Source organism: Palaemon carinicauda, chromosome 11 (assembly GCF_036898095.1).
Source record: "Palaemon carinicauda isolate YSFRI2023 chromosome 11, ASM3689809v2, whole genome shotgun sequence".
Classification (NCBI taxonomy): domain Eukaryota; kingdom Metazoa; phylum Arthropoda; class Malacostraca; order Decapoda; family Palaemonidae; genus Palaemon; species Palaemon carinicauda.
In genome coordinates this window covers 93563583-93584559 of record NC_090735.1, presented here as the reverse complement: position 1 = coordinate 93584559, position 20977 = coordinate 93563583, and the positions used below count along the sequence as shown (strand labels likewise).

General features: G+C 42.3%; 1 protein-coding gene across 2 annotated transcripts in view; it reads right to left on the bottom strand.

Annotated features, from left to right (window-relative positions):
- The window catches only part of LOC137650094 (PX domain-containing protein kinase-like protein), a 793620-nt gene that overhangs the window by 252652 nt on the left and 519991 nt on the right, over window positions 1-20977 (bottom strand). For both annotated transcript variants that reach the window (XM_068383187.1, XM_068383188.1), the window contains exon 7: window positions 19962-20204. In XM_068383187.1, the coding sequence (XP_068239288.1) occupies window positions 19962-20204 (243 nt within the window). The remainder of the gene's footprint in view (window positions 1-19961; window positions 20205-20977) is intronic.

Sequence of the window (20977 nt, the reverse complement as noted above, 5' to 3'; positions counted from 1 at the left end):
TTAACAGTTCTTGTGATTACATTCCCCTTCTCAGGAAAACACTTTTCCTGGTGAGCTTGGCTTCTGGGGCAAGAATTTCTGAATTGGCAGCCTTGTCGAGAGACCCGGGTCATATTGACTTCCTGCCTTCGGGAGAGGTCCTTCTTTCTCCTAACAAATTCTTTTTGGCTAAGAACGAAGACCCTCAAAACAGATGGTCCTCCTGGAAAATTGTTCCCCTCACGCAAGATCCGTCTCTGTGCCCTGTTACTACTCTTAGGTCTTATTTATCCCGGACCTCCTCTAACTCCTCGGGGCCTCTATTCGTTAGAGAACAAGGCGGTACCATTACTATTAAAGGGATCAGGCAACAAATTTTGTATTTTATTAAACAAGCTAACCCTGACTCTTTTCCTCTTGCACATGATATCAGGGCGGTTGCTACCTCGGTGAACTTCTTTCACCACATGAATTTTACAGACCTTTCCAGGTATACAGGGTGGAAATCACTGTCAGTGTTCAAGAAACACTACCTTAAACATTTGGAAGCCCTAAAATTTTCTACAGTAGCCGCAGGGAGCGTAGTTACTCCCAGGTAACTCACAGGTTAATGCCTTGTCTCTTTATCTCTCCCTCTTACCTGCCTCATTTATACCCTATTGTATTCGTTGGTCTCACACCTGAATACTGTTATTATATTTGTAAATTTTTATACTCCTGAGTATCTGTATATATTATCACTCACGGCATTATTATACCTACCTTATTGGATTTATGTTCATATTTAAGATACCCTTATAATTGTTTTTTGGTACTCATCTCTGATTAAAAGCATCCTGTATTTCCCTTACGCTTATGTTTTTTCCTTTATTTTGCAAGTTTGGTGACATTTTTCTCTTGTATAGATTCACTGGGCGGCACAGGTTCGAGCCCAGAAAAGGGATTTTGACGTAGGAAAAATCTATTTCTGGGCGAAGGACCTGTGCCGCCCAGTGAACCCTCCCAGCTCCTCTCCCTTGGAGTCCCCAAACTTTGGGTGCTAAGGAGTTGGGTTCTGAGCGGATGCATTGTTAGTAGTACTGAGTGAGGTTGAACGGCTCTCCTCTATTGGGGTTTCTGTCGTGGATGAATCTAAATAGTGCGGGACCTCTGGATTATACGCCCAATTTTATACCGACACCAATAGGTGAGCGAGCTAGTTAACCTAGCACTCCTTTACATTTTTTCTCTGGTATATTTAGCAGTAAATTACCTAAGAATAAGTGCTAAATGGAGCTTATTCACTGGGCGGCACAGGTCCTTCGCCCAGAAATAGATTTTTCCTACGTCAAAATCCCTTTTTTACATTCCTTTTGAAAATTCAGTTATCCCTTGTTTTGTTTTACGAATCCGTTCATCAAACGTGGTCATTCCAAGATGGCGGACTTCATGTTTAACGTAAACAACCCTCCACCGCCTAAGGCGGAAACGCTTAGCCCTGAGGAGATTAACGCTAGGCTTAAGGAACAGGAGTTGACATTCACCTTTGTTTGTGAGGATGCAGATCTAGCACTTCATGCTCTTGCTTCTGTAGATTTTCCCAGCATGGGTCCAGAAGCCATAAGTCATTTTAAAACACTTATTGGTAGCGTAAGAGATGAACTTTGCGGTTACAAAATTTTTTGGAGACGTCATTACGACCATCCCATTGTTAAATTAAATTATCCCTTGCTTGCTGCCTGTTCAAGTAAAGTTGAAATTGCTTTTAATAGCCTCATGGCATATCCTAATTTAATAATTAAACCTTATCAGTCTAATTCTTCAACGATGACGACACCTTCAGTGACACCTCCCGTTGTAAATGTCATTAACGATCACCTAGTTGGTCCTTTTAATGTCTCGGCAGTCAAGCACAATGTTCGTAATTTTGTCTCAATTCTTCAACCTGTAAAATCTTCACATTTCAATACTATGTTGCCAACACGGCATACGATTAGTAATTTTGTGTCAGCCCCACCTACTCTGTCCTCATCTCCAAACCTTAAACCGCCAGCGTTTGATCGCCCTCAACCCGCTTTGTCTTTGCCGCCGGTGACAGTCCGTCACGGAGGAAATACCATTCATTGTCTTGTCATGGACCCCCCAAGCGGTAGCGCAGATACCACACAACTTAACCGTGTGCATGATGGCCAGCAGAGGCAGGTAACGGTAAACTCGTTCATTAAACTCGTACCATCCCACGGACCAGTGCCCACGTTGCCTGATTGTCCTATTCTTAAGCCCGTAACTTTCGCTACAACCCCAGTCGACGCTAAAGCATCCATGTCAAAATTTGAAACCCGCTCTCAGAATGAGGCGCGTGATCGCAAGGTTAAGACCTTAGCAGTCAGAAAGGAACCTTGTGCACTGACGGCGGATTTAGCGAAGATCACACTTGTAGACCTAGCACCGGAGCTTAGAGCCTGTTTACAATTCACCTTGCTTTAATCTCCAAGCGTAAATTTAATTCTTGCCTTGACAATTTGTCATTTTATTACAATCCCCCTGACATCCTTCAGCTCGTGCTGAATATAAGTTCTGTTTTTAATGTTCCCCTTTCCAACGTTTCCCTTGAAGATGACATCCAAGACCTTAGCTGTCAGAAATACGATGTCCCCATAGACCTAGTTTGTCTCGATTTATCATTCAGGCTAGTGTCAAATAACTTTTCACCTTTTAACGCCGAGAAGGAGGTAACTTTTCTCCTTTTGTCAGGCGACGAGTACAAAGTTTTCATTACGCCAGTAATTTTATTTGTAAAAATATTTTATGTAAAACGTTAGGTGTCAGATCTAGATTGGGATTCAACCCCATGATTTTGAATTTAACATTGGCCGGACTTGTTGCTGACCTCGACCGATATTGGCTTACGTTTTGTTTGCTCTATCCGTACCCCTAGGGTTGGAGGAATTGAGTATTTTTAATCATTTGATTATCATTGCATCGTAAGTTTAAAGTTAAAACTGATTATTTACTTATATTAACACTTCCGTGAAGCATTGCCTGCGGGTTCAATTTTCCCCTAATTCATGTTCAAGCATAACTTTTAACTCGATTGATTTCAATTAACGCTAACAGCGTTTTGTTAACTTTAAACGGACGTTGATGTGAAGAACAACTTCACTCTTCATTAATCCAGTAAGTTTATCTCGCTCATACTAACTAGTAGTTGAATAACATTTGCCGGAACTAACAAGTCTCCCTTTTTTCTCCCCTTTATCCCCAGGGTGTGAAGAATTTTCTTCACTCTTCTTTTTTCAATCACATTTTTAGCTCTCTTCTACTAATACTATAGCTAATCCTTAAACGTTCTCTTCTACATCTAGTTTTCTTTAACGAAACATAGGGAAGACTATTCTAAACTTAAACTTGTTGACAGTGGCGCACGCCATGCTCGTGACGTCACAGCGTAGATACGCACAACAGAGGGCCTTAGTGTAACCCTGGCGTATGTTGGTTCTTTCCTTAAAGTACGTGGGTCGAGATTAAATTGAATTGAGATTGAATTTTGATATAATTTTCAATACTACTGAACTAATACATCTTTTATTTCTCAATACCAATTAAGGTTTGTTAATTTTAAGATGTATGCCCATCGCACCAACCCATTGCTAATTAATCATTTAAAATATTATTTTTTAGCAAGCCAGAATAGGTAGGGTTGTTGTGTATATAAACTCCCTTAGAGCAGCAAGATTTCTCTAAAGTATTTAGTACAAAATCCTGCCTCCTCTGCACTCCTTGCAACAATATATTGCCCTGTCCTGAAGTCCCGATATGGCACCCCCAATGGATTACCGCGCACATCATGACCGTTACTTGTTTGGCAAGGTGAAGCCAGGTGATCTCCTCAACCTTAGTGTCGAGCGCCATTCGAAGAGAAGCCGCCTTGGCCTACTGACCTGCCTGGTCAGTGAACCTATGCACCTCTCCCAAAACGTGACTCACCAAGGAGTTCTGTGGCTGCCGGCTGGAGACAGTGAAGGAGTAGAACCTGGAAACCTATTGCCACAAACGAGGATTCTTGGGGTGGACCAGTAAAGAGTGCAAAGTGCAACCAGGTCAACAGCTATCACGGGCATAGGACTAATTTCAAAGGAGTGCAGGTACTACTACAAATGGCCATAGTTATTCCCCCATTTTTTAGCTTAGACTAATTTTAACTTTATAGGGAACCTGGCTTTTACACTATTCGGACTGTGTGTGGTGGGATTGTGCGTAAATATTTTTCCATTATTATTTCTTGCTTGGAGACTAGCACAGTCTCTGGGTCACATGGGCCACGTGTCCGACCCCATTTGATTTTTGATTATTGCAGACCACGTGTCTAACCAATCATTTTTATTATTTTGAATTGCTTTCAATTTGCATTTCTTTTGATATTTTGTCTTTGTTAAGATGTCCGTTTCTTTTGGTGTAAATTTGTGTAATAAATCAATATTAGGTTAATCAAACCTCTTTCGTATTTTTTCTCCCTCATTTATTTTAATGTGTGAATTGATTAGTTAATCATGGGACAAAATACCCAACATTTAAAGAGTAAACCTAAGTGAGTCTATAGGTGGTAACAGCGAGGAACTTTGCATTAATATATTTGCTTCGAAGGTAAAGATCCTTATCTTTAATAAACTTTTAAACTACTTTACATCACTGCTCCCATTTTGGATTTTGTCTAACTACATTAACGTAAAATACCTGTCCAGCATCTTATTGGGGTAGCTGGGACGGAGTCGGAACAGAGCCTAAGAATGAGATGACTATAGACCTGACAAAGCTAAAGTACGCCATAAATTACTTATATATTCTACGTGTGGAGTTATCCGGCCTCTGGACAGTAAATTTCCCCCTTTTGTATTTAAGAGTGAAGTTTAGTGAATTGTGACAGTAAAGTATTAGCAGGGCGTTTGTGCCCCGAGAGTAAGTGCACATTATCCTTCCCTGTTGAACTTTATGTAACCGTCATAAGGAGACTTTCCCGGACTAAGTTCCCACTCAGAACACACAAAAAAATTCTCCACAATCATTAAAATAGTTAATTGTGTTCTAATAAAACATTTATGTGTTTTAGTTTTAAATTCCGGGTGTATCTTATCAAGCTAAGTATTTTGGGTGCCATGATGAGATCAGCTGATAGATCACTTGTTTCGGACAACAAGGAATGTTTACATTATTTGCCAAGAGATGGCGCTAGTGGTTTGTCCGAAACCTCAACATTTGCAGTTATCGGTATCTAGACTGGTGTACAGGAAAACAATGATGCAAACAAATTTAAATATAGGAAAAAATAATTCAATAAACTTGAAATTAAAAGCCATGAAAATCAATGCCATTCAAACTATTAAAAATTGTTTAAAAAATGCATCAGGGCAGTATGTCTTAGGGCCCGGCCACACCAAGCAAGGCTAGCGGCGCGGTTAGCGGAAAGAGGTTCCCGCGGCAAATTGAAACCTAAGGTATCTTATGTGGGTGGCCAGATAGGAGGCGCGGGAAGCCTCCAACCGTTGCAGTTGCCGCCAGACTATGTTTCATATTTTAAAATATTGTGGCGGTTCGAGTGTCTTCACCCAAGATTACACAATTTTTCATCAATTCCTGATGGGGTACGCGTTCAGTTGTTCGTTTCCAGCCATAACTAATCAAGAATTTATTGGGAGGTGTTTCGGAGAGCAAAAATAAATTAAATAAATGGAAACTATGGCAATCAACTGTAAATGGATGGTAATAAAATAGTAGGTAGGCCTACGACTTTTTGTGCTTAGCAACCTATTTAATCACCATTTATATATATATATATATATATATATATATATATATATATATATATATATATATATATATATATATATATATATATATATATATATATATATCTCGTATGGACATCGCTCCCTCCATCGTCAAGCATTCTCATTGAATCCTCCATTTAATTTAAATTCTCCTTTTGCCACACTGTGGCTAATTGTATATATTTGTTCCGCTCCCTCAGAGCTACAATTTCATGTATTTATCGTTTCATTACATTGTTTCATTGACTTGTATTTCAAGTATTTGTACGTGTGAAAAAACACACATTTTGTGGCGGTTGGTTCAAGCCAGATTGGCGCCAGCGCGCATGCTACATTTCCGTCCGCACCTTGTATTATATTCTCGCACCTGTTTGAATAAACTGTCAGTTGTTGGTGATAGCTCGTCTCACTGTCCTTACAACTGGTGACCCCGGAGTTGAAGTAGCATCAGCAGTTTTGGCTTTGCCATTAACGGACTTATTACGGCCGTGCTACCTTCTTTTACTCCGTTACCTTAGGCGTGAGCTTCGGCCTTTGGTGTTCCCACACCTCGGTGCGTTTGTAAGGCAGTAGGATGAGCTTAACCGACATCTCAACTTCTCACCTCTTCGCCGACTCGTCGACTGACCACAATGGCGGATTCAACCTGCCCATCACGCCCAACGGCCTCGCCTCCACGCCCAAAGTCAAACTGCAACCGTTTTCTCAACACAACACCGCTTCCTGGTTCCTGAGAGCAGACGTACTTTTCCGAGTCGCTAGGCTCAGCGACTCCTGCGCCAAGGCCGACATCGTTCTCCACTCCATCCCAGAGGAGGTATTCGACAAGATTTCCCCGTGGCTTGATGCCCAGGCTGGCCAAGTTTCCTACAACGACCTGAGAACGAAACTAATCGGTATCTACTCACTCTCCGTTTCAGCAAGGGCACAGAAGGTCCTGGATCTCGCCGGCAAAACCATGGGTGACACCTCTCCTGTCGAGGCGTGGGACAAGTTGACCGGCCTGCTAATGCTCGTCGCCGCTACCAGGTCTCCCATATGGTGTTATGGGACTATGGTCCTCAGGATATCTATCATGGGCCGTTCGTATTCCTGGCCCTTCGCCCTCGCTGATGTCAGTCGCCTCCTCCTCGGTGCAGATTTCTTCCCTCACCACGGACTACTCGTCGACGTTGCTGGAAAACGCCTCATCGACACAGGAACCTACCGGTTCCGCACACTAAGAGCCGGCCCAGCCACAATGTCCGTATCCGCTGTAATGACGCAGCCCTACGCCGACCTTCTGCAGGAATTTCCGTGATCCCCCTCCAAGCACAGGATCTACCACCACATCACGATGACGGGACCTCCTACTCACGCCAAATTCCGCTGCCTCCCGCCATAGAAGCTGAGGGACACCAAACGCACCTTTAAGGACATGGAACGCATAGGTATCTGTAAGAAAGCATCGAGCCCCTGGGCATCTCCCCTACACATGGTAAAGAAGCCTGACAGGACCTGGAGACCTTGCGGCGGCTACAGGCGCCTCAACCTCATCACAACGCCCGACCACTACCCTCTGCCCAACATGCAGGACCTGACAAATGCGTTGCATGGCGCGAAACCCTTCACCAAGATGGACCTTCTCAAGTCTTACTTCCAGGTCCCCGTATTTCCAGAGGACATTCCGAAGACTGCCATCGTGACACCGTTCGGATCCTACACCTTCGCATACTCAACCTTCGGTTTACGCAACGCGGGGGCGACCTTCCAACGCCTAATGGATAGCATCCTAAGCGACCTACCATTCTGCGTCTACTACGTCGACGACATCCTGATATTCTCAAGGACCAAGGAGGAACACCGGGGGCACGTCCGCGCCCTTCTCAAACGCCTCCAGGAGAATGGCCTGGTTGTACGTTTCGATAAATGCACGTTCGGCGCTGAAGGAGTGGACTTTCTCTGTTATTGCGTGTCCTCGAGTGGGGTAAAACCCATGACAACCAAGGTGGACGCCATTAGGAAGTTCCCGACACCTACGACCACCCGCCAACTTCAGGAGTTCCTGGGTATGGTCAATTACTACAGGCGCTTAATACCCAATATCTCACAGACCCTGACACCCCTCGACGACGTCCTGAAGGGAAAGGCGAAGAAACTTGAGTGGGGTTCTCAACAACACGCATTCACCAGGACAAAGGACGCCCTCACAAATGCCACCACCCTGGCTTACTTCGATGACAACGCCCCTCTGCGACTGACGACCGACGCCAACAACGTCGCCTGTGGAGCTGTGCTAGAACAGCTCGTCAATGGTTCTCCACGATCATTGGCATTCTTCAGCAGAAAACTGAAACCCGCCGAAACAAGATACAGCACCTTCGACAGGGAGCTCCTCGCCGTCTACCTTGCCGTCCGCCACTTAAGGCACATCCTGGAGGGCACACCCTTCACCATCGCGACGGACCATCAACCCCTCGTACACGCCTTCACAAAATCGACAGATGCATGGTCCTCCCGACAACAACGCCATCTCGCAGCAATCGCCGAATTCGGGTGCACCATAAGCTACGTTCCAGGAAAGAAAAACCCAGTCGCAGACGCCCTTTCAAGGATTGAAATCGACGCAATCCACCTGGGAATTGACGACGCCGACCTCGCATCCGAGCAGTGCACCGACCCAGAGGCACAGGATCACCTAACGGATGCAAAATAACCGCAATTCCCCTCGGGCCGACAGGAGTAACTATCCTCTGCGACACTAGCACCGGCCGCCCACGTCCCTGGATTCCGGCTTCCCGCAGAAAAAAAATATTCGACATCATTCACGGACTTCCACACCCCTTGGGACGCACCACTGCTCGCCTCCTGTCTGAGAAGTTCATCTGGCCAGGGATCAAAAAGGACGCCCGCAAATGGGCGAAGACATGCATCAATTGCCAGACAAGCAAGATCAGCTGTCACACCGAATTGGGGGTAGGTGATTTTCCCCAACCGAAAAGGCGTTTCAGTCATATCCATATATATATATATATATATATATATATATATATATATATATATATATATATATATATATATATATATATATATATATATATATATATATATATATATATATATATATACCGCCATATGTCGCCTACCCAGGTGGAGGGTGAGGTTTACCGCATGACCAGCGTCCCAGAGTCCCGCACCTATCCATCGAACATGTGAACTGCCCAAATCCATCAAAAACGTGACCTGTCCACGTGACCTGCCCATATAAAAGGAAGCAAATGAAGCTTCTAAATCAGTTTTTCCCTCGGCCTAAAAGAGATATCATCGATTGAGTGTACTAAAAATGTTGCTGAGGGCCCGGCCAGACCAAGCGCGGCTAGCGGCGAGGTTAGCGGCAAGTGGTTCCAGCTGAAAATTGAAACCTTAGGTATCTTATGTAGGTGGCCAGATAGGAGGCGCGGGAAGCCTCAAGCCGCTGCAGTTGCCGCCAGACTGTTTCATGTTTTAAAAAATCGCGGCGGCTCGAGCGTCAACACCCAAGATTACGCCATTTTTTATCAGTTCCTGAAGGGGTACGCGTTCAATTGTTTGTTTCCAGCCATTACTAATCAACAATTTATTGGGAGGTGTTTCGGAGAGCAAAAATATATTAAATAAATGGAAGTTATGGTAATCAACTGCAAATGGATGGTAATAAAATAGTGGGTAGGCCTACGCCTTTTTGTGCTTTGCAACCTATTTAATCACCATTTAGTTATATATATATATATATATATATATATATATATATATATATATATATATATATATATATATATATATATATATATATATATATATATATATATATAGAGAGAGAGAGAGAGAGAGAGAGAGAGAGAGAGAGAGAGAGAGAGAGAGAGAGAGAGAGAGAGAGAGAGAGAAATTTCAAACGTGAAAAAGAATCGTATGTATATTTAGACACTATATCTTATGCAAATGTTAGTTAATTCTGGAATGAGAGGGACAATGATTTTTCGTGAACTTTATCATATTTGAAGCAATTATAATAGCTGGTAAGAGAGAGACTGAGGTTGTCTATAGTTCGGCATTTGTTTTTTGAGCCTGAATCCAGGAAGGATGTTGCCATCAAAGAATCAAAAGACTTGTGAAATATACAGATATTCATTAAATCTGTCGCCGTACAAACGAGACTGGCAACATTAATTTCAAAAATAACTTATTTTCCCTTCTCTGTTTATTAAAATCGTGAATCAAGGCTCATGTGTAATTTATAGTTCAGATTAAAATAACGATTTTCAATCGGGAGTAATTTCCTACTCAAACACCATCGTCACGTTTACGAGGAAGGCTATCAGCTGGGTGTGAGGAGGCAAGAGAGGTGTGGCGGTTCCGGTGTGGCCACGCAACATTTTGTCGCTGGCTTGCCGCTGAGTCATGCTGCTAACCTCGCCGCTCATCGCGCTTGGTCTGGTCGAGCCCTGAAGGAGTTTTATAGAAGAGTCATTCCAATGATCTATTTGTGTTATTCTTAGAAGATGTACGAAGTGCGTATCGCTAGAATAAATGTATGGAAATATATGATAACCTGTTTGATGTGCTAAGAGTGTATCGCTAGAATAAATGTATGGAAATATATAACATGTTTGATGTATGAAGAGTGTATCGCTAGAATAAATGTATGGAAATATATATGTTATTTTTACCTTTATTCCTTATTTTAATGTAATTAGAAATCCAATGATCTAATAAAGTCATTTCTAAGATATGTTTAAATTAAGTGTTTATTGCTTAAACAAATGTATGAAATGTGTTTTATCTATGAGGGACGAATAATTCAGCAGTAGACCTCACGCTACAGTACTAATGGGAGGTAGATCTCACGCTATATTGTGGTAGACCTCACGCTATAGTAGCACCCAATGATTTTTCGTGAACTTTATCACATTTGAAGTGTAAGGACTCCGCTCCCTCCGTCGTCCAGAAATTCAACAAATTGTCTATTTATTTAAATTCTCCTTTCGCCACACCGTGGCTTCCTATATATATGTATTCTGCTCCCTCAGAGCTACAATTTGACATATGTATTATTTCATTGCATGTTTCTGTTTACTTGCAATTCGTGTATTTGTTCATGTGAGAAAACACATATATTTTGGTGGGAGGTTCAAGCTGAATTGGCGCTTACGCCATGCTACCTTTCCGTCCGCACCCTGTATTATATTCCCACGCATGTTTGAATAAATTATCAGTTGATGTTGGTGACGCTTGTCTCACTGTCCTTACAACTGGTGACCCCGGAGTTGAAGTAGCATCAGAGGTTTTGGCTTTGCCATTAACGGACTTATTACGGCCGTGCTACCTTCTCTTTACTCCGTTACCTTAGGCGTGAGCTTCAGCCTTTGGTTCTCCCACACCTCGGTGCATGTAAGGCAGTAGGATGAGCTTAACCGACATATCATCTTCCCACCTCTTCGCCAACTCGTCGTCTGACCACAATGCCGGAGGCAACACACCCATCGCGCCCAGCGGCCTCGCCTCCACGCCCAAAGTCAAACTGCTGCCCTTTTCGCAACACAACACCGCTTCCTTGTTCCTGAGAGCAGATGTACTCCTCCGAGTCGCTAGACTCAGCGACTCTTGCGCCAAGGCCGACATTGTTCTCACCTCCATCCCGGAAGAGGTATTTGACAAGATTTCCCCATGGTTCGACGCCCAGGCCGGCCAAGTTTCATTCGATGACCTGAGAACGAAACTCATCAGTATCTACTCCCTCTCTGTTTCAGCAAGGGCACAGAAAGTCCTGGACCTCGCCGGCAAGCCCATGGGTGACACCTCTCCTGTCGAGGCGTGGGACGAGTTAACCGGCCTGCTTATGCTCCCTGAAACAGACAGCAACGGCCGACGGCGTGAAATTAGCCTATCTCGCGAGATCTTCCTTCGACGCCTACCACAGGACGTAAGGGCCCAATTGACAGACGCCGACACGCTTCCGATGAACGAACGAACTGTCGAATGCTCAGAAGCTCCACGAGGCCTCCAAAGCATCTCGCCTCAGAGCATCATCAGTATCGTCTTCATTCTCCTCCTTCAGCAGCTGCTCTTCCATAGACTCCTCAGCAATGGCCCCTGAAGACGACGAGATCAACGCTCTAGCAAGAAAGAAACCGCCGCAACCGACACGATCGAACCCTAGGACTAACCCAGCATGGTGCTTCTACCACCAACAGTTCGGCAGCGACGCCAAGAAATGTAGGGCACCATGCAGTTTCCCTAGAAGATGACGCCAGAAGAATCCACCTACCACCATCGCAGCCGCAGGAAACCAAAACAAGAATGGTTTCTATATCCTCGATACCGTTTCCAACCGTAGACTCATGGTAGACACCGGCGCAATGCAGTCAACGTTCCCACCGTCCCAGTCCGATCTAGACCGTGGTCCCAACAAAAACGCTCCCTCACTCGTCGCCGCCAACGGATCTCCCATACAGTTTTATGGGACCAGGACCCTGAAAATATCCATCATGGGCCGTTCGTATTCTTGGCCCTTCGCCATCGCTGACGTCAATCGCCCCCTCCTCGTTGCGGATTTCCTCGCTCACCACAGACTCCTTGTTGACGTTGCTAACAAACGTCTCATCGACACGGGAACCTGCCAGTCCCGCGCCCTAGAAGACGGCCCTGCAACAATGTCCGTATCCGCCGTAATGACGCGCCCCTACGCCGACCTCCTACAAGAATTTCCTGACGTTTAAAAGCCCGAGTTCTGACACTCGCCAGGTTCCCCCTCCAAGCACGGGATCTACCACCACATCACGACGACAGGTCCTCCTACTCACGCCAAATTCCGCCGCCTCCCGCCCCAGAAACTGAAGGATGCCAAACGCGCCTTTGAGGATATGGAACGCATGGGTATTTGTAAGAAAGCATTGAGCCCCTGGGCATCTCCCCTACACATGGTAAAAAAGCCTGACGGGTCCTGGAGACCTTGCGGCGACTACAGGCGCCTAAACCTTATCACGACGCCCGATCACTACCATCTGCCCAACATGCAAGACCTAACGAATGCGTTGCACGGCGCGAAATATTTCACCAAGATGGACCTTCTCAAGTATTACTTCCAGGTCCCCGTATTTCCGGAGGACATTCCGAAAACTGCCATTGTGACGCCATTCGGATCCTATACCTTCGCATACTCAACCTTCGGTCTACGCAATGCCGGGGCGACCTTCCAACGACTAATGGATAGCATTCTGGGCGACCTACCATTCTACGTCTGCTACGTCGACGACATCCTGATATTCTCGAAAACCAAGGAGGAACAACGGAGGCACGTCCGCACCGTCCTCAAACGCCTACAGGAGAACGGCCTGGTCGTACGTTTTGACAAGTGCACGTTCGGCGCAGAAGGAGTGGACTTTCTTGGTCACCGAGTATCCTCGTGCGGGGTAAAACCCATGACAACCAAGGTTGACGCCATCAAAAGGTTCCCGGTACCTACAACCACCCGCCAACTTCAGGAGTTCCTGGGGATGGTCAATTACTACAGGCGCTTCATCCCCAACGTCGCACAGATCCTAACACCCCTCGACGACGTCCTGAAAGGGAAAGCAAAAAAACTTGAGTGGGGTTTTCCCCAACAAAAGGCATTCACCCGGACGAAGGATGCCCTCGCAAAAGCCACCACCCTGGCTTATTTCGACGATAACGCGCCCCTGCGACTGACGACCGACGCCAGCAACGTCGCCTGTGGGGCTGTGCTGGAACAACTCGTCGATGGTTCTCCTCGACCGCTGGCATTCTTCAGCAAGAAATTGAAACCCGCCGAAACAAGATATAGCACCTTCGATAGGGAACTCCTCGCCGTCTACCTCGCCGTCCGTCACTTCAGGCACATCCTGGAGGGCACACCCTTCACAATCGCGACGGACCATCAACCCCTCGTACACGCTTTCACAAAATCGACAGACGCATGGTCCTCCTGACATCAACGTCATCTCGCAACAATCGCCAAATTCGGGTGCACCATACGCTACGTTCCAGGAAAGAAAAACCCAGTCGCGGACGCCCTTTCAAGGATTGAAAACGTCGCAATCCACCTGGGAATCGATTACGCCAATCTCGCATCCGAACAGCGCACCGACCAAGAAGCACATTATCACCTGACGGGGCCATCCGCGCTCAAGATAACTGCGATTCCCCTCGGACCAGCAGGAGTAACTATCCTCTGCGACACCAGCACCGGCCGCCCACGCCCCTGGATACCGGCCTCCTGCAGAAGAAAAATATTTGACATCATCCATGGACTTTCACACCCCTCAGGACACACCACCGCTCGCCTTCTGTCTGAAAAGTTCGTCTGGCCAGGAATCAAAAAGGACGCCCGGGAATGGGCGAAGACATGCATCAACTGCCAATCAAGCAAAATCAGCCGTCACACCGAATCGGGGGTAGGTGATTTTCCCCAACCAAAAAGACGTTTCGGTCACATACACATCGACGTCATGGGACCATTGCCGCCTTCCGGATCTGCTCGCTACCTGCTTACGATCATCGATCGCCAATGACCGAAGCTACGACTCAAGCATGCGCCGAAGCCCTTTTGTCAAGCTGGGTGAGCAGATTTGGCGTTCCTGACGACATCATGACAGACAGAGGCCCCGCTTTCCTCTCAGAAATATGGCTAACTCTGGCAAACCTGATGGGGACGACACTCCATAGCACCACGGCACACAACCCCAGCGGCAAACGGAATGGTCGAACGAACTCATCGCGCCCTCAAGGCATCCCTGATGGCGAGCTGCACCGACGGGGACTAGAAATCATGACTTCCTTGGGTACTTCTCGGCCTTCGCACCGCCCCTCGCGCAGATGGCAAGCCTTCGCCCGCCGAAAAGGTTTACGGGGAGGCGCTCGCAGTTCCTGGCGAATTCTTTCCCACATCAACCGACGACACGCAGCTGGATCATCTTAGGGACATCGCCAGGAAATTCAGGCCATGTCTCAAAACTTACCAGGACAGAACTAAGCATTTCAAGCCAAAGAACCTGGATGACTGCGGGTACGTTTTCGTCCGTGTCGACGCCCATCGACAACCACTAACCAGACCTTATCGAGGCCCCTACCGAGTAATTAAGAAGACGACGAAATCCATTCATATCAGCCCATTGAATTATTTTGTCAATTGAGAGTTGCAGTTTTCTCTCAACATTGTCATTCTAGCTAGAGCAAATGATATAGAGAGGTCCTCTACAAATAGTGTTGAGAATATAATTAGGAATGACTGAGGATATCCCATTTATGGCTGGTAAAAATAGGGTTACACTCAGCACGCTATCCTGAGGAACTCTTCCTGACATTTCCTCTCCCACAGAGCTTGACCTACTCTAACTTGAAAAAATCTATTTGAAACAAATGCTTCAATGAACAATGGTAGATCTCCTCTCAATCCTAAGTTATGAATAGTTTTAAGTATACCATAACTTCATACAGTATCATATGCCTTTTCGAGGTCAAGAAAGACTATTACCTGGTGCTGTTTAGAAGCAAAGGCTTCACAAATAGAAGACTCAAGTAGTATCAGTCGTTATGTGCATTTTCCTAAATCCACACTGGATAGGTGATATAATACCTTTCTTCTCCAGGTACCACACCGGTCTTGCATTGACCATCTTCTCCAAGATCATACATAAACTACACGTCAATGTAATTGGTCGGTAGCTTGCTGCTAAAAACCTAACTTTACCAGGTTTTAAAAATGCTAAAATAATGGCTACTTTCCAAACAGTTGGATAACTATGATCATACCATATTCTATTAATAATGCTTAAAATGAATAACTTGGTATTAACAGGTTCATTTACCTGTTTAATCATTGCATTTGGAATTCCATCCGGACCAGGGGCTATATCGTTGCAATTAGCAACTGCGGAATGGAATTCCCTTTCGGTAAAAGGATTATAGTAGGATTCCTCCTTTTATGTTGCAAAAGTTAGCATTTTCCATTCTTCATTGCTTCTATACTGGTACCCAGGAGCTACTTAACACTTACTTGCTACATTGGAAAAATGATCAGCCAATGCATTGCTAACCTCAGTTGCTCCAGTCACATACTGACCATTCACCTTCAACACTGGTGGTGGGTTGGGAGTGAATTTGCCTGTATTCTTTTTTACTTTCCTCCACACAGAAGATGGTGGTGTTCTACTGTTAATGGAACAAACAAAAGACACCCAAGACTGGTGCTTAGCTTCTTTCATGACACGACAGAACTTTGCTCTATATTTCTTGTATATAATTAAATTCTCTTCAGTACAGCATCTGCACAATCGAGTTAAAGACTTTCCTGCGGTTCTGTCCTGAGGCAGTTAGTGCTGGAGACAACCAGGGGACTGGTCATCGTTTCAATAAAACTTTTGTTTTGGGAATTGAATTGACTCCTGCTGTATGATGAGTTCCATTCAGTAAGTCTATGGCATCATCAACACTTTCAAACTGATCTGCATTTTCCTTCAATTTCTCTTAGCTCATGAAATCTACCCAAGTCCGCCTTGTCAAGATTCCATTGTGGAGATCTTTGTAATGGTGGACCATTGTTGGTGTTTATAATGATTGGTACAAGATCACTGGTATGACAATCATCTAATTTTCTCCAATCAAAATCGAGAAGACAGAGTTTGTAATTGATAGGTCAATGCATGACAAGGTACCTGTCTGAACATGAAAGTGTGTGGGCTCTCCGGTATCAAGGAGTCCTACATCTTCATTCCCCACAACTGATGTTACCCCTTGCGTTTGCCAAAACATCGTCCCATAAAGGATTTCTACTGTTAAAATCTAGTAAGAGAAAAGGTTGTGGGAGTTGTTGAATCACCTCTAATAAATTATCATAAGAGATGTTATCATTAGGAGGCACGTAAAGAGACCAGCTTGTGTATTTTCCCAGTATATCTATTCGTACAACCACTGCCTGCAGAGAGGTACAGATAGACAAGGATATTTGGAGAACATCCAGACGAACATATATAAGACTTCACCCATGGCTACCTGCTCATTAATCATATGATGTCCTATAGCTAACATACTCTCGAGGACATGGAGTATTAGCATTGAGCTTATTTTCCTGTAGACATATAATTATAGGGGAGTGCTCATGAATGAGGAGTTTAAGTTCTTCATATTTGGCCCTTAATTCCTGACATCCATTGCAGAATTGAGGGAAAAAATTATGGTTTATATTTTGGAAGACACCGTGGAGGAAGCCTTCACATTGGCAATCTTTGATCTAGCACTATTTTCTGGTGGTTTCTCTAGAGAGGATCTTGATATAATGGGTTTTGTGTTTGCCTTTTTCTTTGTGTCCTTTTGATCTAATTGTTGAGGTGGATGGTGGACCAAACTTGAATTTCTGATTTATTTAAGTTATTTTCCAGTTAATCAAAAACATCAGCAGACAAGACATCATATTTATTTGAAGTCATGACTTTAATGGTTCTTATGGTAGGAGGCGAGAGAGATGGAGGTCTCTCTCTCTCTTTTATTAAAAGGTTGTGAGCTATCATGTTTTTGCACCTTTCCCACTACAGGTGCACCAGGTAAATTGGTTTCAAGTGGAACTTCCATCAAATCAGGCAAGGACACGACCTGAGCGAGGTATGTACTATTATTTAGAACGGGAGCATAAGGCTTTTGAATATCTTTCAGATCTTTAAATATCTGTTTTGATTTTTCCACATTTTCTGGATATAAATTTTCATTAGGACTTTCATCTTCTTTAACTACTTTCATATCTTCCTTATGTTGGAAGTGAGGATACTATTTTCGTCAATGTGCGTTGGCAAGATTTTCTTCAAAACCAGGAAAAAAGGTTAACCTGGCTTTATCTGTTTTTCAAGAGTTCTTTTACAAACTTCTTTGAATGTAACTCTTTCCATGGTCCTAATGGCCTGAATTTCTTTTTCAAATATAAACTTCAACACAGCTTTTAGATGTAGCTAAGTGTGCTTCCCCACAATGTATACAACTTTGATTTTCTGTGCATGCTCCATGACTACTTTTTTCACAGTTGTCATAAACGGTTGGCTTATTATCTAGATTTTCTTTGCACTTCTGGCTTAAATGTCATACATTCGGCCACGATAATATCACAATGGTGAAGGGATGTATGGCTTTACCTTCAATGGTAGCCAACCAGCTTTAATAACATAAGGTAGTCTACATTAATCAAATGTTACAATCAAAGCAGCAAGAGAAATACGTTGTTCACCAACTCTCTTTCTTATCCTAACTACTTTTACTACTCTTTGACTTTTCAGTTCATCCTCAATTTCTTTTACCTCTATATCTAGCAATTCTGGAACATATACCACATCCATACTTTGGTTGAAAATGGGGTGCGTAAAGCATTTGACACAATGCCCATCCAATGTTGAAAATGTTTTTAATCTTTAGCTCTGTATTGGGGATAGTGTCTCTATCAAGAGACTTATATTCACTGGGGAAGAAAGTTTGGCTGCCCTCTCCTTATATTCATTATTTCCCTATCAGCTTTCAAGACATTCCCATGTTCATGTCTTCAATTTTCAAATTCCAAAAAAAAAAACAAATTCATAATTCACTACTTCATAGTGAATATATATATATATATATATATATATATATATATATATATATATATATATATATATATATAAATATATATATATATATATATATATATATATATATATATATATATAAATTATATATATGTATATATATATATATATATATATATATATATATATATATATATTAATATATATAATATATACAATATACACGAATAACACACACACACACACACACACACACACATATATATATATATATATATATATATATATATATATATATATAAAATATAATATATACAATATACATGAATAACGCACATATATATATATATATATATATATATATATATATATATATATATATATATCTATATATATATATATATATATATATATATATATATATATATATATATATATATATATATATATATATATATATATATATATAATCTATATATACGCGCACACACACATATAAATTTACATATATATTATATTATATATATACAGTATATATATATATGTATATATATATATATATATATATATATATATATATATATATATATACACATATATATATATAAAATCTCTCTCTCTCTCTCTCTTCTCTAGTGTTTCTTATAATCATTCTCTACATGATGTGAATAAGGTTTTAAGACTACAATATTAGTACTGGAGTTGGAGTAGTCTGTACCCAGATCCATGTTTGTAGTTTCCAGGTCATCACCAGAGGGGTTGGTTTCCAAAGAAGGAGCAAGCCGGTTATCCACCTATTATCGGATGGGCTGCCTTTCTTTAGGTGAGCGTACACTGGTCAATGCGGCAGTTACCCCTCACACTGACGACTGCAATTCCTGTCATCACCCATTATCCGCAAATAATGGAATGACTTAAAACCGGATTACTGGAGCCGGACCATTAACAGACTAAGACTGCACCCAATGGGGTCTGCCAGAGGGTGATGGCATCTAAATTTGAAGAGTATACAGAACTGGTCAATGTTCTAATAAAAGTCAACAAAATTCAGATAGAGCAAGAAGAGAAAAACTGAAATAAAGAAGGCGGCTTATAGATGTCCTGTATTAGTCTGTTTTCTCAGAAATGGCCTCAATGTTATGGTTGAACCTGCCGGGGTGAATAATCACCCCACCACCATTGCCCAGCCCATCAGTTAGACTCTCAAGCCCTTCTACTTCATCAAAGTGCTGAACTATCAGTGGGTTACTAACTTGAGCTGCACTCACAACCATAAATACACAAGGAAATGAAAGGGCACAAAGGTTATTCACAACGCAGTGTGGAGTGATCGTAATGTACGTCCATTCTGTAACATGACTAGGAGAAGAGTGACCAGCCTCGCTGAGAATGCAGCACTTGTCCGCAGTGGGTGAACAGCTGATAACCAAACCAATATTATCAACATCCCAAGAATTCTCTCTTTCTGGTTATAGCCAAAAGATTTAGGAGTAAACCCTTATAAATGACGAGGGTATGTATCCGCGTAAGAACAACTAGCACTTATGGACAAGATTATAAAAAATTAAACAAAAGCAATGACAAGAAAAATAAAGACACTTACTAGGTAATGGAGGACAATCTGCAGGATATTCATCACATGTATTGGTAGATAGACGTTTTAGAAACATCATTTCATACAAAACATGACCGAAGCAATATACATCTAATGCTTCCATACTATTGATTTTCCTATGGTACGTCATGTGGTCTCGCAAGGTATTTGGAAGTCCAACCACCTGATTTTCAAGGTCAATCAGTCTACAAACATGCTTATCGATGACAAGATTTCCAGTGTGAAGATGTCCTACATAAGAATTAAATAAGTTTATCAAAAATATTTATCTAAAAGACCTAATTAGATATTGACAGTAATTCCTTATCATAAATAAAACAGTGGTCTTGTCAAACTTACTTTTTAAATACTCAACACCACTAGAATAAATAAAGCTGATTATGATATATATATATATATATATATATATATATATATATATATATATATATATATATATATATATATATATATATATATTATATATATATGTATGTATATATATATATATATATATATATATATATATATATATATATATATATATATATATATATATATATATATATATATATATATCCCATCTGATCCCCCAAAATATGACAAATTTGGAAGTACATAAGTTTTTATTTTTCCTATCTATAAAAATCTGAGCTCTTTACTATGGCTATGACAAATTTGAAAGTACTGTAATTTGTAATTTTCCTAACTAAACAAACTTTGAGCTCTTTACTAAGGATATATTACTTTGGCAAAGCTGAAACTAGCATAAACTTTTTGGCGAGATATAACAACCTGCCACTAGTTAGCAATGAGGTAAACCAACCACCCATCTCACAGAATCACCGATTATATCACAGTCATACCTCTCTTCATGAAAGAATCTGCTTACAAAATTGTCACACAGTGTAAAGAGATGTGAAGATTTTTCTGACACATTGCAAATAATGTTTTATGATAAGAAAAGCGATTTGCCAGCCATGTCGTGAATAATATAGTCACCCATTAAAAAGTTGAAGAAAACG